This window comes from Giraffa tippelskirchi, chromosome 7 (genome assembly GCF_054371585.1).
Source record: "Giraffa tippelskirchi isolate mGirTip1 chromosome 7, T2T-mGirTip1v1.2.pri, whole genome shotgun sequence".
Taxonomy (NCBI): domain Eukaryota; kingdom Metazoa; phylum Chordata; class Mammalia; order Artiodactyla; family Giraffidae; genus Giraffa; species Giraffa tippelskirchi.
In genome coordinates this window covers 2,979,101-3,002,305 of record NC_137281.1, presented here as the reverse complement: position 1 = coordinate 3,002,305, position 23,205 = coordinate 2,979,101, and the positions used below count along the sequence as shown (strand labels likewise).

General features: G+C 59.7%; 1 protein-coding gene and 1 long non-coding RNA gene across 7 annotated transcripts; one reads left to right on the top strand and one right to left on the bottom strand.

The window, feature by feature from the left end:
* Positions 1 to 3,330: 3,330 nt before the first annotated feature.
* PPP1R12C (protein phosphatase 1 regulatory subunit 12C) lies at positions 3,331 to 23,016 on the top strand. Of its 6 annotated transcripts, none has more exons than XM_081505471.1 (22): positions 3,331 to 4,321; positions 7,971 to 8,101; positions 8,186 to 8,304; positions 14,718 to 14,877; positions 17,173 to 17,317; positions 17,410 to 17,484; positions 18,550 to 18,623; positions 18,704 to 18,831; positions 18,967 to 19,037; positions 19,272 to 19,430; positions 19,507 to 19,574; positions 20,131 to 20,268; positions 20,437 to 20,527; positions 20,707 to 20,790; positions 20,866 to 20,926; positions 21,039 to 21,121; positions 21,199 to 21,245; positions 21,324 to 21,417; positions 21,607 to 21,711; positions 22,020 to 22,070; positions 22,233 to 22,283; positions 22,381 to 23,016. In XM_081505471.1, the coding sequence occupies exons 1-22, from the start codon at positions 4,001 to 4,003 to the stop codon at positions 22,465 to 22,467; spliced, it is 2,343 nt and encodes a 780-aa protein (XP_081361597.1). In that variant the 5' UTR covers positions 3,331 to 4,000; the 3' UTR covers positions 22,468 to 23,016. The 6 variants fall into 6 exon arrangements, with proteins under 6 accessions (XP_081361597.1, XP_081361596.1, XP_081361599.1 ...); XM_081505470.1 differs by having other exon boundaries at positions 21,036 to 21,121; XM_081505473.1 differs by having other exon boundaries at positions 18,967 to 19,040; positions 20,185 to 20,268.
* On the bottom strand, positions 15,290 to 17,135 carry LOC145512038 (uncharacterized). The gene is made up of 3 exons (XR_014058256.1): positions 16,287 to 17,135; positions 15,995 to 16,133; positions 15,290 to 15,676 (listed from the first exon to the last, which is right to left on the bottom strand). It is a non-coding gene; the product is annotated as an uncharacterized LOC145512038 (long non-coding RNA).
* Positions 23,017 to 23,205: the final 189 nt, after the last annotated feature.

Genomic DNA, 23,205 nt, shown 5'->3' with positions numbered 1-23,205 from the left:
ATAAATAAAGGCACTATGGTTCTTGGGGAAAAAAATACAGAAATCCAAAAGTGGATAAACCTAAGAAAAAAAAAAAACCAAGCCTGCCATCAGGTACCGAGGTGCCTCCCGCCTTCCTGCCCAGCTTCCACCTGTGAGGTTGCAGACTGGTCCTGAGATGATTTCTGGAGCTCTGCACCAACCCATCCGCTTCCCAGAAGGAAGGCAGGAGAAGACGAGAAGCAGACACGGGCACCTCTTGGCCGAACCCAACCCCTTTCCAAAGCCTTCCTGGACAGCCCCCACCCCGTCCTGGTCGTGCTCACTTACATCTTATCGGCCACCCCTGACCGCAAAGATGACTAGGTCTCCTGCTGGCTCTAGAGCCAGCTGGGTGCTTTGCTGCTCCAAACAAAAGCAGGCTTCTTGTTTTTGAGGAAGGACGCAATAGTGATGGGCAGGCAGGTGGCAGTCTCTGACCCAGTCTCCCGCCACCCACATATAGAGTCCCTACGTCTGGACCACACTCCCCAGCTCCCCTCGGACCAAAGCCCAGGGTCTTGGGGAGGCAGATCAGCTCTGTCTGTCAGGTTTGGGTGTGTCTCCAGGTGGTTTGACATTATATAAATGCAAAGACGAGCTCTCCCTCTCTAGCTAACCCTTGGGGGTGGAGATGGAGCAGGGCCATTGTAATATTGGTAATTTAGAAACAAATCTCCCACGTGGGAAAGAGGAGAGAAACACCCTGAAGTCATTGGGGAGGAGCAGAGATCTTAGGTACAGATCTGGAAAATCTGGAAACCTGGTTCTAGATTTTGCATAAAATCCATTTTTCATAAGCATTGTGGCCCCTGACACTGCAAGGGGGAGGGCTTCTTTCCGGGCCCGTGTCCTCAGATAACCTCTGGGAAGATGCCATTCTTGAGATGGTTGTCAATTTCAAAGACCGTTGGCATGAATTTAAGGACACAGTGGATATTTTCGTGTGTTGAAAGTCACAGCAGGTCAGCCACGGGGTGCCTTTTGCAATATAATTCTCTCTCTTTTTAACAATTAATTAATTGGTATTTATTTTGGCTGTGCTGGCTCTTCACTGCGGTGTGGGCTTCTCTAGCTGTGGTTCGTGTTCTCAGTACTTGCTGTACGTGGGATCTTAGTTCCTTGACCAGGGATCAAACCCATGTCCCGTTCACTGTGAGCATGGAGTCTTATCCACTGGACCACCAGGGAAGTCCTAACAATATAATTCTCTCTTAAATGTAAAAGGTTCCTTTGTGCAAATAACTCTTTCAAGGATGGTTAAAATAGAAATTAGAATCGACTTCTACTATGCTTACCCCTGTTTTCTCACAGAATAGAGGAGTCAACTTGATACTTTGTGAATGTCCTCTTGCATCCCTTTATCCGAACCATCTTTATGAGGTCCGTTTTTCTGCCTCTTGCAGGGAAAAAGGGAACATGTTATCTTTACAAGGCTATTTTCACCAGCTGTGAGGAGGTTAAGCATCAACATTCCAGTGCTAGCATAGAGAGAAAACAGCAGGCTTGAGAAGAGAAAAAAAACCTTCACCATGGAAAAGAGAAGGGCAGAAGAGAATTGTAATGAGTAAAATATAAACATGCCTGTACAGAGCCAACGTCTACCTATGAGACAGGTCAGGTACACCGTCTCAGCAGTTCCTGGAGGCAGAGATGAAGAGACTAAGGCTAGGTCCTAGATCAGACCTCAGAGTTAGGAGGTGTCAAGTTCAGTTCAGTTCAGTTGCTCAGTCATGTCCGACCCTTTGCGACCCCATGAACCGCAGCACGCCAGGCCTCCCTGTCCGTCACCAACTCCCGGAGTCTACCCAAACCCATGTCCATTGAGTCGGTGATGCCATCCAACCATCTCATCCTCTGTCGTCCCCTTCTCCTTCTGCCCTCAATTTTTCCCAGCATCAGGGTCTTTTTGAATGAGTCAGCTCTTCGCATCAGGTGGTGAAAGTATTGGAGTTTCAGATTCAACATCAGTCCCTCCAATGAATATTCAGGACTGATCTGCTTTAGGATGGACTGGTTGGATCTCCTTGCAGTCCAAGGGACTCTCAAGGGTCTTCTCCAACACCACAGTTCAAAAGCATTAATTCTTCTGCGTTCAGCTTTCTTTCAGTCCAACTCTCACATCCATACATCACCACTGGAAAAACCATAGCCTTTACTAGACGGACCTTTGTTGTCAGAGTAATGTCTCTGTTTTTAAATATGCATATAGAGACACAAATAACCGAAGACACCCTAACAACATACACACCATTCAAGCTGCCTGGAGAAGGTGGGTGTATACGTTGAATGGGAAGTGTGGGATTGAAGGGCTACATATCCCCAAAGCCACCCGAACTGCTATCCCTTTTGTATCCATCCCAGCGGTCTCCAGGCTTCACGGGATCTGTCGTTTATTTCTTAGCACAGGCCCAAGAACTTTAGAGTGGGTAGAGCTCATCTGACATCCCTTAGAAAACAGAACTCTTGCCTCTGCATTTCAGAGCTATTCTTTGTGATTTTCGGAGAAAGTGATGGCACCCCACTCCAGTACTCTTGCCTGGAAAATCTCATGGACGGAGGAGCCTGGTAGGCTGCAGTCCATGGGGTCGCTAAGAGTCGGACACGACTGAGCGACTTCACTTTCACTTTTCGTCTTCATGCATTGGAGAAGGAAATGGAGCCTGGTGGGCTGCTGTCTATGGGGTCGCACAGTGTCCGACACGACTGAAGCGACTTAGCAGCAGCAGTAGCTTTTGATTTTTATAGGTCTTTGCTCTGGTCTCGGAGTGTTTGCTTCCTTCCCAATGAGGATTAAGGTGCAGAGTACTTAAGATGAGGCTCACATTGTGCTTTATGGTGTTATGTATGAGTCAACTCGCCCTCCACGTCCATAAGAAGTCCTCGCCTTGGACTAGAAATCCCAGCATGGCTTGCGAGGACGTAGAGGCCGGACTACATTTCCCAGCCTGCTCCACGTCCCAAGATGGTAGCAAGTAGCGAGGAGGGCCGGTGAAGGCTCTGAGGAGCTGTCGTTGCGGACCCTGCCTCTTGGGTTCCCTTCCTCATGTAATCCCGGAGTTCCATCAGGGACTTGGGGTGCTTTGGACCCACTGTGCCTTTAGGGTCGTGGCCTCGAGTACTACGTTTCTCAGCGCGCCCAGCGGCCGATTGCCGTGACCTTTGTACCGTAATTTTTACTTCCCAAGGTGCCCTGGGCGGTCACCCAGGGATTTTCTTGGTCTAAGGGTTGCGGACTCAATTTCCCATGGTATCCTGGCGTTTCTCTGGACCTAGGGAATCCATTCATTCATTCATTCATTCAAAATACTATTCCCGATCGCGTTTTATTAGGTCTTGACAATGGGAAAAGGGATGCACACAGAAGACAAAAATCCCTGTTCTCCTGGGCTTATTTCTAGTTGAAGGGATAAGACAAACCCAAAATAAGTAAATCACATGGTATGAGAAAAGCGGTAAGGTGTATGGAAAAGTTAGTTCTTTCTATCTTTTAGGACTCCCGGGCTATCGAGTCCTTTTCCCGCTTGGTCTCCTTGATACTGTGAACTACATTTCCCAGCATGCCCTGGGGGCACATCTCCGGCCTTTTTAGACTCCATTTCCCAGCACTCCCAGGGGCATCCTCTCAATCAAATTTCCTTTTGAAACCGTTGAGCCGCGAATTTCCCAGTGTGCCTCGGGGCAGATCGTGGCCGGAATGTGGCCGAGACCGATTTCCGCTTGTGGACTCCACTTCCCAGAGCTCCCCGCGGCCTTCCCTGAGGCTGTTGCCACGGCCTCTCCCAGCTGCGCACTCCATTTCCCAACGCGCCTCGGCGCGGCGTGGTGACGTCGCGCGCCGGGCGGGGGCCGGTAGATCCTTGGGCGGCGCGGGGCTGGTGGCAGTTCCCGGCGGCCCGGGGGCGGGCGGCGGCGGCGGCGGCGGCGGCAGCAGCAGCAGCTCGGCGCTCGCTCGCTCGCTCACGGGCGGGCGGGCGGCGCGATGTCGGGCGAGGACGGCCCTGGGGCGGGCCCCGGGGCGGCGGCGGCAGCGGCCCGCGAGCGGCGGCGGGAGCAGCTGCGGCAGTGGGGGGCGCGGGCGGGCGCCGAGCCGGGCCCCGGGGAGCGGCGCGCCCGCACCGTGCGCTTCGAGCGCGCCGCCGAGTTCCTGGCGGCCTGCGCGGGCGGCGACCTGGACGAGGCGCGCCTGATGCTCCGCGCGGCCGACCCCGGCCCCGGCGCCGAGCTGGACCCCGCCGCCCAGCCGCCCGCCCGCGCCGTTCTCGACTCCACCAACGCTGACGGCATCAGCGCCCTGCACCAGGTCAGCGCCCGGGTCTGCGCCGCCCGGAGCACCCTTCCTCCCCGGCCCGGAGTCACCCCGGCCGGCCCTGCTCTGCGCCGTCGTCCGCGGCGGACGCCCTATCCCCTCCCTCCCACCTGGGGCTCTCTTCTCCCGACCCTGAGCCGCTGGAACTGACGCTGGCTTTTGCCATCCTGAGCCGCCCTTTCCCTGGCCCGGAACCGTCGCTGCCGGCCTCAGCCCGGTGCATCTCCGTCTTGTCACTTCGCGGTGCTCTTTCCCGACCTTGGGGGCTCTTTGCTAGTGTAGCCCGTGCGACCGCCGCCACCGGTGCCACCTCGACTCTGTCATCTAGTGCTGGGCCTCCCTCTTTGTTGAGTCTGTGCCCCTTGCAGCCCCACCGGTGCCCACTGTTCCCCCATCCAGGCAGGTACCACTCCCCCCGCCCCCCCGCAGCAGCATAGCATCTCCATCCTCCCTGCCTGTGCTCTCCCTGCCGCCGGCCCCTCTGCCTTGGGCCACCTCTGTCATCCCCGGCCCGTGCCATCTGTCGCTATCTAAGGGCGTTCTTTCCTGAGCCCCCGCCTTCGAGGCTGTGCACTCCTGAAGTGGGTGCTTCCCTTGCCTGGGTCACCTCAGGCCGCCTCCCCTGCCCCCCTTGACGCTCACACACTCTTCAGTCTCCTGGGGCTGTGCCACCTCTTGCCTCCCAAGGCAAGGCCTTCTCTCAGGGGTGTTTCTCCTCCAGGAACCTCCTCTCTCCCTGTCTCTCCTGTTGCTTTGGCCAGGCCTGTATCATCATCCCCCCCTTTTTTTCTGGGCAGACTCAAAGCACCCACCTCTTCCTGGCTTTGGGCCGCCTCTATCCTCTGGTCACCTTGCGTTCTCTGCCCGGATCCCCTCCTGTGGATCTGGGCAGCTCCTCCCTCCCACAGAGTGTGTCCTCTCTCCCAGCTCCCATCTTGTCACCTTCTCAAGAGATCCAGAGCCGGGTTACTCCTCTCTGTCCACAGCCTGGGCTCCTGTGCCTTCCCCAGACGTTCTGATTGCTGCCTCTGGGCTTCTTGTGTTCCACAACCAGGGCCACCATAGGCCCCAGTAACAGGGTTCCCTCTGGTTCGGGGTGCCTCTGTCACCCCCCACCCCACCCCCGTTCCTTCAGTGGGGCCATCGGGCACAGTTCACAGAAGAGCCCCGGTCCCCGAGGCTGTCCCCCTCCTAGTCTCCTCGAGTTGGTCCAGTCCCCACCCTTCTCTTCTCTTCCAGAACCCCTAGGGTTTGGTTCTTTGGGACCGAGAGCGGACCCAGGGAAGGAAACCTGGGCAGGGAGCTGGGGGCTGGGGAGGAGGCCGGAAGGGGCCCACGTGCCAGGTTCCCAGGAGGAGCGGCAGCTCAGGAAGGTAGACGAGTCCTGAGTTCTGTTCTCCGCTCCTCAAGCGGGTGGCCTCGAATGTGAGTCTTTTCTCTGTGCCTCGGGCTTCTTGCCTGTGAATGGGCTGCCAGAGACACCCTGCAGGAAGTGCCTCACGTCCAGTTGGGGGTTGCAGCCCCTGGTCCAGGTGCCGTCCCTCCCCTCCTCCTCCCCTCTCCTGCACCCCCAGGCCCGTGCCCTGCAGAGGCCCCAGTGCTCTCTGGGCCACCCTCCTCCCTCTAGTGGGGGGTCCCCCCTCCTGAGGCCCCGCAGGGTCTCAGAGCTTGACATGCTCGGGACAGGGTCCCCAGGTTTCCGAGTCCCCCTTCCTGCACCGATGTCCCTGCCCCAGCTCCCTGGGACCTTCCCGAAGGCGTTCTTGGCCCTGCCTTTCCAGCTGGGCCACGCTCCCCAGCCTGTCCCTTGGCCCAGACCCTGCCCTGCAGAAGGCCACTCCTGTCAGTGGGATCCCTCTCACACGAGGAACTCACTCGCCAGGGCTCTGCAGGAGGCCTGGAGGGGATTAGGGCATCCATCCGAGGTGCAGAGAGGGAGAGTCCCCGCTTCAGGTCGCCCAGCCAGTGAGCGAGCGGGGAAGCTGGGCTTTGGGTCAGGTTTGGGTGTTTGCTGACCAGCTCGTGCCAGTTTGCCCGAGACTAGCCTCGTTTTAGCCCCGAAAGTCCCAGGTCCCAGGAAACCCCCAGACAGGCACACAGGACAGTCATGTTGTCTGGGCAAGTTCGGCAGCTGTGGTTTCTGTTCCCCCTGGAGCAGGTCCCCTGGTGTCAGCTCCCTGCTTTGGCTGTGACCCCAGGAGCTCTCATCCCAGCCCCTACCCCTCCACAAGATGACAAGGCCGGTATAGGCTTCCTCGTCCCCAGATTACCTCGTAATTAGTGGCTGGGGTCTGGGATAGGAAGGACTGTGAGCCAGGATTCTTAGGTGTAAATAGGGAGGGGGTCGGAGAGTCTAGGCCCCTGGGTCTGAGGGAGGAGGGACCGGGGGCCTGGATCCCCGGGTCTGAGGGAGGAGGGGCTGGGGGCCTGGACCCCTGAGTCTGAGGAGGAGGGGCCAGGGCCTGGATTCTTGGTCTGAAGGAAGTCCCTGGTGCCCAGGCCGCAGGCATCTTTCGCACGGATGCCTGTGCCCGGCCAGGTCCTTGAAAGGGAAAGGCCCATCTCCCTCCTGGCCCCCCCCACCCATCACCACAGCAACCGGTGGAAATAAACGGCGCCCAGAGTTCATCCCGTTCCCAGGGCACGTGTGGCCCCCCTTTCGCAGCCTGAGTTTCCATGACTTCATGCTCTTGGCCCTCGTAGCTTCCTCCCCCTGCTCCAGGCGGCCGGCCGTGGAGAGGTGAGGGAGTTGGAGGCTAATCTCCCCTGAGGACCCGGGAGGCCAGGTCCACTCCCTTCCCTCAACCCTGTTCAGGCCCCGTGCCCACCCCGCGTTCACACTCGTCCCGGGCAAAACCCTTCCTCTGGCCCCAACCTGCTGTGCCGGTGCGGGCAAGGGCTTTCGTCTCCTGGCACTGGGATCTCTTCCTCATCAGAGAGGACCCTGACAGTCTCGGAGGGGGACGGTGCCCGTGGATGCCCTGTGATGGAGCGCCCTGTGCCGCTCCTCGGGCGCCAGGCCTGGGCGCACCCTCTCTCAGCTGTCTCTCCCAGCGTCGGAGTCCTGCCTGGGAATGTCACCCCCGCCCCTACCCCCGCCCCTACCCCCTGTCCCAGATTCGCGGGAACCTGGCGACCCTACCAGCCCCACACGGCCTTGGGCCCCAGGGGTCTGGCTGTCTCCCCGCCAGGTACACGGCAGGGCCACTCTCAGTTCTCCTGGAGAGTCTGCTGGGTCTGAGGAGGGGCAGGGGGCCTGGATCCTGGGTCTGAGGAGGAGCGGCTGGGTCTCTCCCCTCGGGTTCAGTCTGGAGGCCCGTCCTCTGTGCTGACTGGGGTGCGTCTCGTGAACAGGCATGGTTTGGGATACCATCAGCTCCCCTCCTCTCTGGCCAGCTCCTCCGCTCGTGGTCCCTAGTGAGCCTCAGAGGCCTGGCTGGCGTGGCCCCCGGGAAGCCAGGCTGTGCAGGGCTGGGGGGCCCCGTGGGCAGGCTTGGTGCCTTCCAGGGCCCTTGGAGTCTTCTTCCGGAGCCTTACACAATCGGCCCTGGGTCTCCCTCGAGGCCCCCAGTGGGGGTCCTGCCTTGCCAGGCATACGGGATCCGGAGTAGTGAGGGTGACCCCCTGCCCCGCTCCCCCCCAGGCCTGCATTGATGAGAACCTGGAGGTGGTGCGCTTCCTAGTGGAGCAGGGCGCCACCGTGAACCAGGCAGACAACGAGGGCTGGACGCCCCTGCATGTGGCCGCCTCCTGCGGTTACCTGGACATCGCCAGGTGAGGCGGGGAGGGAGGGCGGGCCTGCTGGGTGAGGGGCCCGGACCCCTCCGTCCTGACCGCGGCCTGCCCCTGCCTCCCCAGGTACCTCCTGAGCCACGGGGCCAACATCGCTGCTGTCAACAGCGACGGGGACCTGCCTCTGGACCTGGCTGAGTCTGACGCCATGGAGGGGCTGCTGAAGGCGGAGATCGCCCGCCGAGGTGGGCCTGGGGCGGGGCGGGGGGCTCCTGCCGTCGGGGCCTCCGTTGCCGAGGACCCGGACCCCACCGTCTCAGTGTTGCCTGGACCGTTTAACCCGAGAAGAAGTAATTGAGGCTGGGTTTGGCTCATCCTCGGGATGACTGAGGAAACTGAGTTTGGGGCTTGTCCCGGGTGATGGCGGGTCTTCTCAGGAGTTGTGCTGGGGGGTGGGGGGCGGTGGAGGAATGTAGAGTCTTCTGGGGGTCTGCTCTCCTGTACTCGGGATCACTGAGCCCCAGGGTCCTTAATAGGGGGCCCAGGACCCCCTAAACTCCGTGCCTGGCTACGCTCAGTTTTCTAGGGGGAGCGTGTGTTACTTCTAGCAGGTGCCCACCTTCCCACACCCGCTCTCACGGTCTCTGATGACTAGACCTTAGGGAGGACTCGCCCGGCTGAGCTGCGGTGGAGGGCCGGGGGGCATGGGTCGGAGACAGTGAGCAGCCTCGTCCCGCCTCCCATGGGAGCCCCGCGTCAGCAGCGTGGCTTCTGGGTGACTGTCTGGTCCTCTGAGTGGGTCTGGTGGCCGCACCGCATCTGTGAGGAAGTGTGAGCGCAGGGCCGGGGGTCTGGAGGGCCATGCAGGAGGCACAGGGAGGCTGGTGAAGAATGGGCAGGGTGTCCGAGGTGGCACCCAGACTCCCAGCTTGGCTCAGGTTGGGAGGGACGAGGCCCTGCCCTGGACAGGTGCTGTGCCGGTGGCCGTGGGAGTCCCGTGGGGCGAGCTGAGGTCCAGAGCCTTGGTTTGCTTCAGATGCAGGCAGGAAGCGAAGCAAAGCAGAGACAGAACCGGGCTTTTCCTGGCTCCGCTTCTCCGTGTTTTCATCTGGACAGACGGCACACTCTGAGCCAGGTCTCACTGGCCGTCCGCTCAGGGCCCGTGCAGCCTCCACTGAGGCTCACAGGGTTTCCAGCAGCTTCGTGTGGATACGGTTGTCAGTGTGTGCACTTCCTTCACCCTTTAGACACGTGCAGGCTTGTGCCTTCTGTTTCATCTTTTTAGTGTATTCACACTAAAGCTTGTGCGTCGGTGAGCGCATTGAGTTTGGATGATTCTGATCAGCCCAAAAGGAGCCCTGCGCCCCGGGCTGTGACCCCCGCACCCCGGGCTGTGACCCCGGCCTCCCCTCCCTGCTCAGCCCTGGGGACCTCCCGTCGGCTCGAGTGTGGGTTCGCCTGCTCCGGACGTTGTGTGTAGGTGGGATCCTGAAGCGTGGACTCCGGGTTTCCAGCTCCTTGGCGTGATCGCTTGTGTGCCCTCCCTCTCCGCGGGGGTGGACCTGGCCTGGTTTCGCGCCCTCGGCCTGCCGGCCAGCACTGGACCAGCCTTCACCCCTCCCCTGTTTACATGGCCCCTCAGCCTGGACCCGGCTGCTCCTTCCGTTCTGCAGGTTTGGCAGGAACTTGCCAGCAAGTTCTGCTGGGAGACGAACTCCGTCTGCCCTGTTATTGGTGATGTTAATCTTGAGCCTCGTTCAGAAAGGTTACCCAGGTGACTCTGCCATGGAGGCGTCTTCCTCCCTTTGTTGTTAAAAAGCAGTCTGCAGGGAGATGCTTGGAGGTCACCAGGGCTGGGCGATCTCTGCGGCCTCCTGTGTGTTCCTGCCGGAATTGCGCAGAGCTCTCGTCACCTCACAGTGACCCATTGTGCCCCTGCTGCGGGCCAAAGGTTGGGGGGTGTTGGCTTGTAGTACTGACCAGGCACAAAGGCCTGTGGTGCTACTGGGAAGACCCTCTGCTGCACTGCTGGGGGTGGGGTGCAGCTGCCTCTGAAATCCGGAGGCCTCGGTGACGTGGCTCCACGGTGCCTGCCTTGACGTGAGGCTCAGAGGAGTGTGGTGGGCAGAATCTGTACTTTACCACACTTTCAAGACAATTCATGGGCCTCTTTAACTGAAGTCTAGGAGTTGTATGGACTTCAGGCATAGCTTGATCCAGGGGCCCAGACACAGTCGAAAGCCTTCCTCCCACCTCTCCGCTGAGCTCTGTGTTGCCTTCACTCATGGTTGGCAGAAGTGAACGCTGGTTCTCTTGGCGGGGCCCTTAGTGTGGCTCCTATCAGTGCAGGCTGACACCCTGGCGGAACTAGAACTAGACTTCTCAGCATCCCCACCCCCAGCCCTCTGCCCTCTGCCCTCTGGGCCACCTTGGTCACCGCCTGCCCTGAGCCAGTCATGGTGGCAAGGAGACGGTCAGGCCTGGTGATGCGACTGCCCGTGGAGCTGGGCTGTGGGCTCCTCACGTTGGAGCTGCGTTGGGTGAGAGCAGGGGTGAGGACAAGAAAGAAGGGGGACTGGGTGCTGGCAGCTCTGAGTGACAGCTCCTCCGCAGACGCTGTCCTCACAGCCTGGGCCTCAGGGGCCAGCCCAAGCCTGGGACCCTCTGGCCACTTGGCTCAGAAGGGCCACGGCCAGACCCACAGGGACTTGGAACTGGGCCAGAAGGAATCCTAGCATCAGGACAGGGATGCGGCCGCTTACTCTCAGAGTCAGCAGCTTTGACAGGCAGCTCCAGTCTGGCGAGGCCCAGCCACGGCACTCTTTTCTCTGGCTGGCAGGCACGCGGGTGACTCCAGCCTCCATGTGAACAGCTGGACGGACGGCATGGACCGTAGCCGGAGACCTACAGTGCTCCAGCAGTTCCACTCCTAGGTCACCCGATGGCGCCCTCCCCCTCGAGCATCACAGTGTTGAGAGGCTGTCAGTTCAGTCCCTCGGTCCTGTCCAAATCTTTGTGACCCCAGGGACTACAGCACGCCAGGCTTCCCTGTCCAGCCCCAACTCCAGAGCTTGCTCAAACTGATGTCCATCAACTTGTTGATGCCATCCAACCATCTCATCCTCTGTCGTCCCCTTCTCCTCCTGCCTTCAGTCTTTCCCAGCACCAGGGTCTTTTCCAATGAGTCGGTTCTTTTGTTTAGAATCAGGTGGCCAAAGTATTGGAGTTTCAGCTTCAGCGTCAGTCCTTCCAATGAATATTCAGGACTGATCTCCTTTAGGATAGACTGGTTTGATCTCCTTGCAGTCCCAGGGACTCAAGTCCTGTCCAGCACGACAGTTCAAAAGCATCAATTCTTCAGCGCTTAGCTTTCTTTATGATCCAACTCTCAACATCCATACGTGACTACTGGAAAAACCATAGCTTTCACTAGACGGACCTTGTTGGCAAAGTAATGTCTGCTTTTTAATATGCTGTCTAGGTTGGTCATAGCTTTTCTTCCAAGAAGCAAGCATCTTTTAATTTTATGGCTGCAGTCATGATCTGCAGTGATTTTGGAGCCCAAGAAAATAAAGTCTGCCACTGTTTTCATTGTTTCCCCATCTGTTTGCCATGAAGTGATGAGACCAGATGCCATGATCTTCATTTTTTGAATGTTGAGTTTTAAGCCCCCTTTTCACTCCTCTTTCACTTTCATCAAGAGGCTCTTTAGTTCTTCTTCACTTTCTGCCATAAGGGTGGTGTCATCTGCATATCTGAGGCTATTGATACTTCTCCCGGTAATCTTGATTCCGGCTTGTGCTTCACCCAGCCCAGCATTTCGCATGATGTACTCTGCATATAAGTTAAATAAGCAGGGTGACAATATAGAGCCTTGATGTACTCCTTTCCCAATTTGGAACCAGTCTGTTCCATGTCCAGTTCTAACTGTTGCTGCTTAATCTGCATACAGATTTCTCAGGAGGCAGGTCAGGTGGTCTGGTATTCCCATTTCTTTAAGAATTTTGCACAGTTTCTTGTGATCCACACAGTCAAAGGCTTTGGCATAGTCAATAAAGCAGAGATAGATGTTTTTCTGGAACTCTCTTGCTTTTTTGATGATCCAGCAGATGTTGGCAATTTGATCTCTGGTTCCTCTGCCTTTTCTAAATCCAGCTTGAACATCTGGAAGTTCACGGTTCACATCCTGTTGAAGCTTGGCTTGGAGAATTCTGAGCATTACTTTGCTAGCGTGTGAGATGAGTGCAATTGTGTGGTAGTTTGAACATTCTTTGTCATTGCCTTTCTTTGGTATTGGAATGAAAACTGACCTTTTCCAGTCCTGTGGCCACTGCTGAGTTTTCCAAATTTGCTGGCATATTGAGTGGAGCACTTTGACAGCCTCATCTTTTAGGATTTGAAATAGCTCAACTGGAATTCCATCACCTCCACTAGCTTTGTTCGTAGTGATGCTTCCTAAGGCCCACTTGACTTCACTTTCCAGGATGTCTGGCTCTATGTGAGTGATCACACCATCGTGGTTATCTGTGTCATAAAGATGTTTTTTGTATAGTTCTTCTGTGTGTTCTTGCCACCTCTTCTTAATATCTTCTGCTTCTGTTTGGTCCACACCGTTTCTGTCCTTCCTTGTGCCCATCTTTGCATGAAATGTTCCCTTGGTATCTCTAATTTTCTTGAAGAGATCTCGTCTTTCCCATTCTGTTGTTTTCCTCTCTTTCTTTGCACTGATCGCTGAGGAACGTTTTCTTATTGCTCCTTGCTATTCTTTGGAACTCGGCATTCAGATGGAAGTATTCTGAGGGAGCTCCTCATTCAGTTGAGAGGGTGAGGGTGGGCCAACACCAAATCCGGAAGGGATCAATCAGTAATCTGTAGATGAGTGATCTGTGGTGGGGAAAACTGCCAGGGGGATATGCAAAAGAGTGGGTGTGGCCATTAGCCATTAAAACTTTATTTACAAACATAGGCTCTGTCCAGAAGAGGCAAGTCCACAGTGTCAGGAGGTGGATTAGTGGTTGTCAGGCTCTGGGGAGGGACTGCTTGATGGGGTAAGAGGTTTCCGTTTGGGGTGATGAGAAAGTTCCGGTACAGATGGGTAGGGTCGATGGCTGCACGTGGTGAATGTCCTAAAAGCCACTGAATCGCACGTTTGGTGAAGTAGATAAATGTATGTGAACTGAACAGCTTGCCTGCCCGCACAGGCGCTGGTTTGCCGCCCTCCATCAGGAGTTCTGTTAATAAACACGGGCAAATCTCCGCAAAAAGCAAAACTGCAGAAGGATGCGTTTGAACAGGCAGGACACTAACTGTGGTTGCAGAATAAAAGGTCTGCAAACCCCGCCCTTCCCTGCCGCCAGGCGCTGGGTGCCCGTGTCTATAATAGGACTAAACGTAGGTGATTCCCTTTAAGGAGGTCGGGGCGGGAGAGGGCGGGTCTCTGAGTCCCGGGTACTTTCCTGGCCTGCGGGTGAACCCTCACCAGCCAGAAGTTCCTGGAATAGTGCTCCCGGGAGTCCCTGCCAGCCAGGGCACCCTAAAGGTGATCCCAGCGGAGTTTAGTCCCAGTGCCCAGCTGCCAGACCCGGACAGACTGGGGCCCCTGCGTAGCCTGGGGCAGGGTTTACAACTTGTAGTAAAGGTGTGCTGATATTCCTGCTCCTGAAAGCAAAGTCGTGAAGGTGGTTGCCTCCGGGGCCTCCTGGTACTGCTGTGAGCGGAGCCGCCGAGCAGGTGCTTCTCTGCCCACGCTGTCCAGTGGGAAGCCAGAGGCAGCCACAAGCATAATCAAGAATTTCCAAGAAGGCGCTTTTAAAAATAGAAACAGGTGAGGTTCATTTTAGGAACATGGTTTACTTAATCCGTCCGTCCAAGGCATTGTCATTTCTGCGTGCGATCAGTGTAAAGAACTATTCGTGAGCTGCCACATGTTCTTTCTATGCTTGGAAGTCCGGCGTGTTTGCCGTCTGCAGCCTGGCTCAGCAGCCGCTCCGTGGCTGCCGACCACGTGCGGGACGGCTCTGCCCCGGGCCGCACGTGGCCAAGTGAGCAATTCTGCAGTCAGAAAAATAGCAGACAGGAACGAACCTCCCGGGAGAAGGCGCGTACAACCCCTAGGGGAGACGCCTGTTTCTGACTGCCATCTTAACGGGCAAACCACAGATTCTCAGTGACAGTAGGGACTGTTCCGCCCTTAACAGGGCTGCCTGTTCTTGATCCAGAATCAACTTCTGTTTCATGTAAAGCTTCCACTTGCCCTCACCTTGGTGAGTTCAGAGCACTTTTCTTGAAACCGACGAGAGAGAAAGCATGCTGGCCCCTCTCCAGACGGTGCAGGGGGCGGCTGGTGAGAAGGTGCTGTTGCCCCAGCAATGCGGGCATCCTCAGTGGCTTCTGCTTGGGTTATCCTCTCTTGAGCGATAAACGTGACAAAACAGGAAGATGCCGGGCTAAGGACTGTATCAGTAGTGAAAGGGAAGGTGAGACCCAAGAGTCCTCCCAGCCCCCAGCAGGGACCCTCAGTGGAACCCACGGCTGCCCGTTTGGGCAGTGACAGAGCTGGCCCCAGCTCCCCTGAGCCCCCGAGGAGCACACACAGGCCAGGTGCCACCCTGGGGCTCGCGGGGGGCGCCCCACCTCTTACTGCTTCTGGTCCTCCCAGGTGTGGACGTGGAGGCAGCCAAACGGGCGGAGGAGGAATTGCTGCTTCACGACACAAGGTGCTGGCTGAACGGGGGTGCCATGCCTGAGGCGCGGCACCCCCGCACAGGGGCCTCCGCCCTGCACGTGGCCGCCGCCAAGGGTTACATCGAAGTGATGAGGTGAGCCGGGCCTCCTCCCCTGCCCTCGCACCCAGCGCCCCAGTCCCTTCTCTCCGTCTTACGCCTTCCTGGGAGTTTTGTCTGTTCCTGCCCCTTTCTCACTATGCACTAAGGACACGCATTTCCCTCCAAGTACAGCCTTAGCTGCACCCACGTCTTGATGTGCAGGCTTCTCACTGCCCTTCAGTTTAAGATGATTTCCACCTTGTAATCTTCTTTGACCCAGAGATCATTTAGAAGCATGTCGTTAATTTACAAATACATGGGGTTTTCTAGTCACGGTTTCATTAGAGCCGTGCCTCGTCTTATTGCACTTCGCCAATAGTATTTTCTTTTTTCTTTAACAAATTGAAGGTGTGCGGTAGCCCTGCATTGTCAGATGACAGTGAACCTTTTTTAGCAAAATAAAGTATTTTTTAAGATACCTACATTGGGTTTTATTTCAGACATAATGCTATTGCACACTTAATAGACTTAAGTTTTACATGCACCAGCAAACCAAAACAGTTCACGTGACTTGCTGTATTGCAATAAAGCCAGCTGGTTGTCTGGAGCCGCACCCTCCATACCTCCAAAGTCTGCCTATGCTCATTTCCCAGCTTAATCTCGCTGCGGTCCGAGAGCGGGATCTCGGTGAGTCCTGATTTCTGAGATCCGTCAAGGTTTGCTTCATACCCCGGTCGGTGTCAGCCAGGACAGCGCTGTGTACAGGTTATTAGGTCAGCTTTGTACTCCTGCCATTTGAATCTTCTGTGTCCCTAGTGATTCTTTTTTTCCCATCTGCTGCTTCTGTCAGTTGCTGTGAGAGAATGTGATAAAAATGTGGTTAAATGTCTCACTACGACTGTGGGTCTTTCCTGTGTCTCCCTGTTTGTGTCAGTTTTGTGTTACACATTCTAAGGCCAGGTCATTTGGTGCAAACGTACTTTAAATTGCTGCTGTGTGCACTCCCTTTCTCTCATCCCCACCTTGCTCTTGTCCTGTTTCTGACCGCCTCACCCCTTCCTGTCAGAGTAGCTGGTTCTGCTGCTTATCAGGCTCCCCCGCCCTCTCTTTATTTTCTCTTTATATTTAGTATGACAGTGGAGTTTCGGCGCATCCCTCCATCTCTGCTCACCTCTGTTAATGAATTTTTAGGAAGGTTTTCCAGGGGAGCTCTCTGGTGGTCTAGTGGTTAGGGTTCTGGGCTTTCACTGCTGTGGCCCGAGTTCAGTCTCTGGTCAGGGAACTGAGATTCCGCAGGCTGCACGGAATGGCTGGAAAAGAAGGGAATGCTTTCCAGTAAGGAACTTAAGATGACCCCTGATAACTTGGGGCTCATGTCCTGGCTGTCTCCTCTAATTTGGAGGTAGAGTGCCCCATCCTCTGTAGTTCCAGTGAAAGTCCCGGGTCCTATACTCTCTGCGCACCTGTTCATGCCAGGGCTGATCCCTGTGGCAAGGAGGATGGGACACTGTGAATGGTGAGACCTGGTAACGTGGCCTGCCCTGGAGGCTGTGCCCTCTTCTGCCCGTGACTTCCCCTCCTGAGTGTCAGGTGGCTGCTTCAGCTCTTGCCATTGCATTTGCATCCCAAGCAGCCAGCAGGAAGAAGGAGGAGGGCAAAAGGAGCAAATGTCCGTTTCTTTTAAGAGAGCAATCCAGAAGTGATATACACACTTAGTGCTGACATCCCCATTTGCCAGACCCTACTCAACTGGCCATTCCTAGCTGTGAGAGAGATTCCAGATCCAATGGTCCATGGTGGTAGTGATCTCCCGGGAAAGAACCCTCTAAGCTGGGGCTCCGTCTTGGCACGGGGGCGTTTGGTCCAGATAGTTCCTTGCTGGGGGGCGGTCCTCTGCGCTGTGGGAGGTTCCGCGGCGTCCTCAGCCTTCCCACTGGTGCCCCCGCACCGCCCCTACGTTGTGACGGCCTGAAACGTCTCCAGACGCCCCCTGGCGGCAGCGTCGTCCTGGTTGAGAACCGCTGCCCTGCTGCCCCCACGCCGCCCCTCCTGGGGGTCTCAGCCTTTCTCTGCGCTTGGGCACTGGGAAACTCCCTCTTTCACCTCCGCAGGAGCTGTCCCACCACAGGGGAGATGTCAGGAGTCGAGCCCTGCAGGTTCAGGGAGCAGGGTCCTGGAGGCCACCTGCTAGGCTGGGGAGGGGTCAGAGCCCGTGGCAGAAGGGGTCTCTTTGGGGAGGGGCGCCTCGGGGCCCAGGCCTGTTTTTGGCCCTGTCACAGCTGGTTCTGACCTTGGCCCCTGGCCCCGAGCCCGTCTCGGCCCTTGACCCTAGCCCTCCCTGGCCCCCAGGCTGCTCCTCCAGGCTGGCTACGACCCCGAGCTGCGCGACGGCGATGGCTGGACGCCCCTGCACGCCGCGGCCCACTGGGGCGTGGAGGATGCCTGCCGCCTGCTGGCGGAGCACGGCGGGGGCATGGACTCGCTGACCCACGCGGTGAGGGCCAGGCCTGGCTCCCAGGGGCCGCGGGGCGGAAGGGCTCCCCATCTCCGACTCCTCCTCACCTGCCCTAACCCCCGCCCACCCAGGGGCAGCGTCCCTGTGACCTGGCAGACGAGGAGGTGCTGAGCCTGCTGGAGGAGCTGGCCCGGAAGCAGGAGGACGTGAGTCTCCATCCGCAGCCGGGACCCGGGGGCTCCGCGTCCCTGGGGAGCCGCCCTTCCCCGGCCAGTGACGGGGCCCAGCGGGGAGCTGTGCCGATGGGGCTGTTACCCGTGGGATGTCCCCGCACCAGCGCTGGGCCAGGCCTTGTCTCTGGAAAAACTCAGAAGGAAGGGGCGAACGGCGTGGACCTGGGATCTGAATCCCAGCTCTGCCCTGGATTTGCTGCGTGAGCTCAGACCAGTCCGGTAGCCTCTCTGGGCCTCAGGAAAATGGGGAGAGTATTAAACAGCGCGAGCACTTCATGGGTTACACGTGCTGTTACACGGAACACGTGTCGTGCAATGAGCGGCGCATGTGTTACTGACCAAAAGCATTCAGAGCCCCGCCTGTCTCATTGTTAGCGCTCTGAGGTAGCAGGAATCATCTCCTGAGGCCTCCTGGAACTTCTGGTGAGGGGCAGGTAGACAGGGTCAGATCCCTGTTTAAAGCTTGGCCGCGGCGACCTTGAGGGAGAAGGTGGTGCTTCCGGCTTGGTGGACTGGAGGGGCGGGGGCACGCACGCGTTGAGGGAGCAGCACGTGGAGAGGCTGGGGGAGGAACCGGATGGTACCCGGAGGGGGGTGGGCCGGGAGGCGGGGACAGGGGCAGACCCCAAAGGGCCTTGAAAGCCAGGCAGGAGGCGGGTGAGGGGGCCAGGGGCCCGGGGGTTAGTGGGTGAGGCAGCGCCTCTGGGCGCTGAGGGCACAGACGAAGCCAGGGCATGTCCGGGGAGACCTGCAGCCCTTGAGGTTCGCTGAGAGGCGAGGCGGAGCCGCGGGTCCGGCTCTGGAGTGTGAAGACTCACAGGGTGGGAACAGGCCCCAGAGCGAGCCGTGAGGGACGCGGCTGTGTCCGGCTGTGCCGGGGCTCCCGGGAGGCGGAGGCTCCAGGAGTACTGAGGACTCACTGGAGACCCAGGGCGCCGTGTAGATGAGCCGGTCCCCACCCCCCAGCACAGCTGTGTGTGGGACCCAGGAGGGTCTGACCGTCCTGCCCCCCTCCCAGCAGCCCTTTCCCTCTTGCAGCTTCGGAACCAAAAGGAAGCTGCCCAGAGCCGGGGCCCGGAGCCCCAGGGGCCCTCCAGCAGCAAACACCGAAGGTAGGGGGAGGCGCCCGGCGGGAAGTGGGCTGGAGGCCCCAGGACTTGGGCCCCAGCACCCACCCTCCCCTTTCCACCAGGAGCTCCGTGTGCCGTCTGAGCAGCCGGGAGAAGATCTCCCTCCAGGACCTGTCCAAGGAGCGCCGGCCCGGGGGGACAGGGGGGACCCCCATCCGGGACGAGGACGAGGGAGAAGAAGCCCCCTCAGGTGAGGGGCCGGGGGTCTGGACCCGGGGGTCCGGACCCCTGGGTCTGAGGGAGGAGGGGCTGGGGTCTGGACCCCCGGGTCTGAGGGATGTGGAGGGGCTGGTTCTTCTGACCTCTCCATCTTCCCACCCCACAGAGCCACCCCCTGCACAATGCAGAGCCCTCAACGGGGTCTCCTCCCCGCCGCCCTGTAGCCCCGGGAGCCCTGTGGTGAGTGGGGGCCGGAGCCGGGAGGCCTGGGGGTGGGGCGGGGTTGCCCCCAGCCTGCCGTCAGGGCCGCGGGGCGGAGGCCGCGGGCCCAGAACCCTCCGGGACTCCTGCGGCCTTTCCTTGGGGGTTCCCGTCCCCGGCGGGAGTTGGTTGTGGTCCTTCTGGGGCAGCACGTGAAGTTCTTCAGAAGGAAGACCCCTTCGTGGTAACGGAGACCTTTCTCTTCTCCAGACCCCCCAGGAGGCCCCCTTCTCCAGGCGCTTTGGCCTCCAGAAGACGGGCAGCTCCGGGGCCCTAGGGCCCGCTGACCGGCGCGGGGCCGAGGGCGCCCCGGGGGCCGGGCTGCAGCGCTCGGCGTCCTCCTCACGGCTGGAGAGCGCGTCCACTCAGGTGAGCACTGCGGGGAGGCCCGGGGAGCAGACCCTGCCCAGCGGGGAGAGTAGCCGCCTGTCTCCTCTCTCCGCAGGGCAGGGAGCCCCGTCTTGCCCGAGTCCCCCCCACCCCCTCTCAGAAGGTGCCGGAGCCCTCTTCCCCGTGAGTATGGTGGGACAGCCCCTCCGGGGTGGGGGCAGGTCGGGGTTCCTGCCTTGTAGCCGGGGCTCTCTGGGGTCTGCTTCCTGCCTCCCACCACTCGTGGCTTCAGTTTCTCTTTCGGTGCCGCAAGTAAAAGCGCCCAAGGGCGTGGTGGTCTGGCCTCCCGGGGGCCCCTGCCCCCTCTCCCGCCCTCCTCTCTGACTCAGGCCCTGCGCTGCGCCTCCCCCTTCACACCCACAGGGCTTCCTTCCTCCCGCTCAGGTCTGTTTAAATGTCAGCTGCTCCGGGAGGCCCACCAGCCGCCCTGCGCTCACCCCCACAGCGTGCGGACTGGCACAGCTCCGGGCTCCCGTCCTCGCTCGTTTTTCCCTAGAGTACTTTATCCTCCTGACATTGTGTGACCCTGATCTTCTTGTGGTTACTGTTGATGTTGCATCTGCTCAGATTTGACTCATGGGGCAGAGATCATTCGTTTCTTTAGCTTTTTGCTATGTGTCGGTGCCCGCCACGCAAGGCAAGCCTGAGTAATACTTGCCGATTGAATGAATTCACACAGGTCTGAGATCTCCAGGCCTCCTCCTCCCTTGGGTAACTCCACTCCTCCCCCCAGGACCCCCGAGCCCGAGTCCCCAGTGAAGCCCAATGTCCCCGTAGCCTCCGCAGCGCCCCCAGCGGACTCCCGGGACCGCCGGAGGTGAGGCGAGACCCCTGCGTTACCCAGGAGTCCTGGAGCTGGTGGGGGTGGACCTGGGGGAGCTTGTCCCAGGGTCCTCTGGCCGAACTCGACTCCCCTTGGGGGTGTCGGCCATGGGACAGGGCAGAGTCCAGAGGAGCCCTCTCTGAAGTCGGGCCCCTCACTCAGGACCTACCAAATGCCAGTGCGGGACGAGGAGTCTGAGTCTCAGCGGAAAGCGCGCTCTCGCCTCATGCGCCAGTCTCGAAGGTCCACACAGGTGTGGGAAGGGTTGGACCCCGGGTCTGAGGGAGGAGGGGCGGTGGGGCCTGGACCCCCGGGTCTGAGGGAGGAGGGGCCGGGGTCTGGACCCCCGGGTCTGAGGGAGGAGGGGCCGGGGTCTGGACTCCATCCTGAAGGGGCTGGCCCCCCCACCCCGACTGCCGGCTCCCCGTGCAGGGTGTGACCCTGACCGACCTGAAGGAAGCAGAGAAGGCTGCAGGAAAGGCCCCGGAGGCCGAGAAGTCGAGCGTGCAGAGCCTGGTGAGAGGGGTCGGGTGACCGGTCAGTGGGTGGGACCGGATGCCCTCGTCCTCTGACCCCTGCCCCTCCCCACAGGACCCTTCTCGGCGACCCCGAGTCCCTGGGGTCGAGAGCACTGACGGCCCTGCCCAGAGAGGTGAGGCTGGTCTCTGGGAGATCGTCCTCCTAGCCTGCGTTCCGGTTTTCCTTGGGGTCGGGCCCAGGGACCCTCGCCCTGCATTGGGCTGATTCCTGCCCCTCCCCAGCAGAGGCGCCCGACGGGCAAGGGCAGGGACCGCAGGTGGCCAGGGAGCCCCGCAGAGGCGGCAAGGAGCGGAGGGGCCCTGCCGAGGTGAGTGGGCGGGCCGCGGGTGGGCCTTGGGGGCGGGCCCAGCTCCCCTGCCTGCTGAACCCCACCTCCGCCCGCAGGGGGAGGAGGCGGAGCCGGCGCCGGCCGATGGCAGCCCAGAATCCAGGTACGGGGCGGGCAGGCAGGGTCTGGGCTGTCGTGAGGTCGTGGGCGCCCCATGACGGCCTCCCCGCCCCCGCCCCAGCACTCCCGAGGGCGACCCCTCATCCTGCAGGCAGCGGGATCTCAACCCAGAACCAGAGCCGGAACCGGACGAGCCGGACGGAGGCTTCAGGAAGGTTCGCGACCCCGCTGTTAACTGTCTTTGTATCCCTACCCCGCCGCCCCCTGCCCAGGGGCCCCGCCTGACCCATCCCGGCATCCCGCGCCCTTCCGGCGTCAGCCAGGCGCAGCCACACACCCCGCCCCAGCAAGCCTGCCGTGTCTCTGCCGGGGAGCCTGACCCCCTGTCCCTCCTGGGCCCGCAGCTGTACACTGAGCTGCGCAGTGAGAACGAGCGCCTTCGGGAGGCCCTGACCGAGACCACCCTGCAGCTGGCGCAGCTCAAGGTGGAGCTGGAGCGCGCCACGCAGGTGAGGAGCCGGGGCCCTGGAGGCGACGGGGTTGGCGAGGGTGCGGGTGCCGGCTCCGGACCAGCCGGAGCGCCCAGTGTGGAGGGGCCCGGAACGGCGGGTCGGACCCTTGAGGGGAGGAGTCTGGGCCACGGAGAGTGCTGGGGGTGGGGCCAATACCTTAGGCGCGGGGGCCCGGCCTGAGCAGTGCGGGGCAGCTGGGCCCGCTGAGAGACCCGGCTGCCTTTCCCCGCCTCTACTGGTCTTCCCCTTCTGCCCGTGGCCGTGCAGCTGCTTGTCTGACCCCCGCTCTTTTTCTGTACTCCCAGAAGCAGGAGCGCTTTGCAGAGAGGCCTGCTCTTCTGGAGCTAGAGAGATTCGTGAGTAAGGCTGGCCAGGGTGGGACCAGAGATGTCCGGCCTTAGGAGCCCTTAGGGTCTGGAGGAAGAGGTCCGCATTGACCTCTGACCTTTCCCCGCCCCTCTCCGCCTTACGTCACCCCCAGTTCCCCATCCTGCCCTCACCTTCCCCGTTTATTCCAGGAGCGCAGGGCCCTGGAGCGAAAGGCAGCCGAACTGGAGGAGGAGCTGAAGGTGAATGCTAGCAGGGAGCTGAGGGCAGAGAGCCGGGATGGGCCGTGGGTTCAGCCTGCCCAGGGTCACCCGGCTGACCCGTCTTCCCACCTCACAGGCCCTGTCCGACCTCCGGGCTGACAACCAGCGGCTCAAGGATGAGAACGCAGCCCTGATTCGCGTCATCAGCAAACTCTCCAAGTGACTCCGGAGTCCCTCCCCTGCACCCATATTTATACAGCTGCTTCTGCCACACGCACCCCTCCCCTGCGTGAGCACGAGTGACAGGGCTCCCGGGGGTCTCCGAGAAGCCATAACCTCCCCTCGGGACCTCCAGGCCGGGAGGGGAGTACCGAGAGCCCAGGAGCCAAGGGGGCGGCCATCAGAGGCTGGGATGGAGGCGGGAGGCCGAGCCAGGTAGGGGGACGTCGCTGAACAGGGACTGGGGCTAGAGGCGGGACCAGGAAGGGACCGAGACCAGGACCCAGGACCAGAGTGGCTGCCCAGAGGTCCCCCTCTCACGTGTGATGTCACCCTCACCACCCCTCCCGCTCCGGAACAGGGATCCGAGAATGTGCCAAGAGCCCCGCCGGCCTCGGCCAGGCAGGCCTGTATATAGGGTCCGCGTGCAATAGGGAGGGATGTCTTCTATTTTTTGCGGCCCCCTCCCCGCCCACCGTCTGGGGCAGGGGGAGAAGGTATTTTCGAGACAAAGCACAGGCACCACAAATAAAAGTCGTGAAGTTGCCACTCAGTGACTGCGTCCCCGGCTGGAGGCGGGGTCCGTGACCAGACCACAGGACCGTGCGGTGGGGTGCTGAGGGACGGGAAGGGGCTTCAGGAAGAGTGCTCAGTTGGAGCAGAGGCTCCCAACCAGGGCTGACGTCGTCACAAGTTGACTTGGCACAGAGCAGGCAGTGTCAGCCGGGCAAGGAGTAGAGGG

What these genes read in the sequence shown, in the direction of transcription:
- PPP1R12C (XM_081505467.1), top strand. Translation starts at nt 4,001, where the DNA reads ATGTCGGGCGAGGACGGCCCTGGGGCGGGCCCCGGGGCGGCGGCGGCA. An exon ending in GACTCCCGGGACCGCCGGAG is followed by an intron (nt 20,269 to 20,436) that starts GTGAGGCGAGAC and finishes CCCCTCACTCAG; the next exon opens with GACCTACCAAATGCCAGTGC. An exon ending in AGTCTCGAAGGTCCACACAG is followed by an intron (nt 20,528 to 20,706) that starts GTGTGGGAAGGG and finishes CTCCCCGTGCAG; the next exon opens with GGTGTGACCCTGACCGACCT.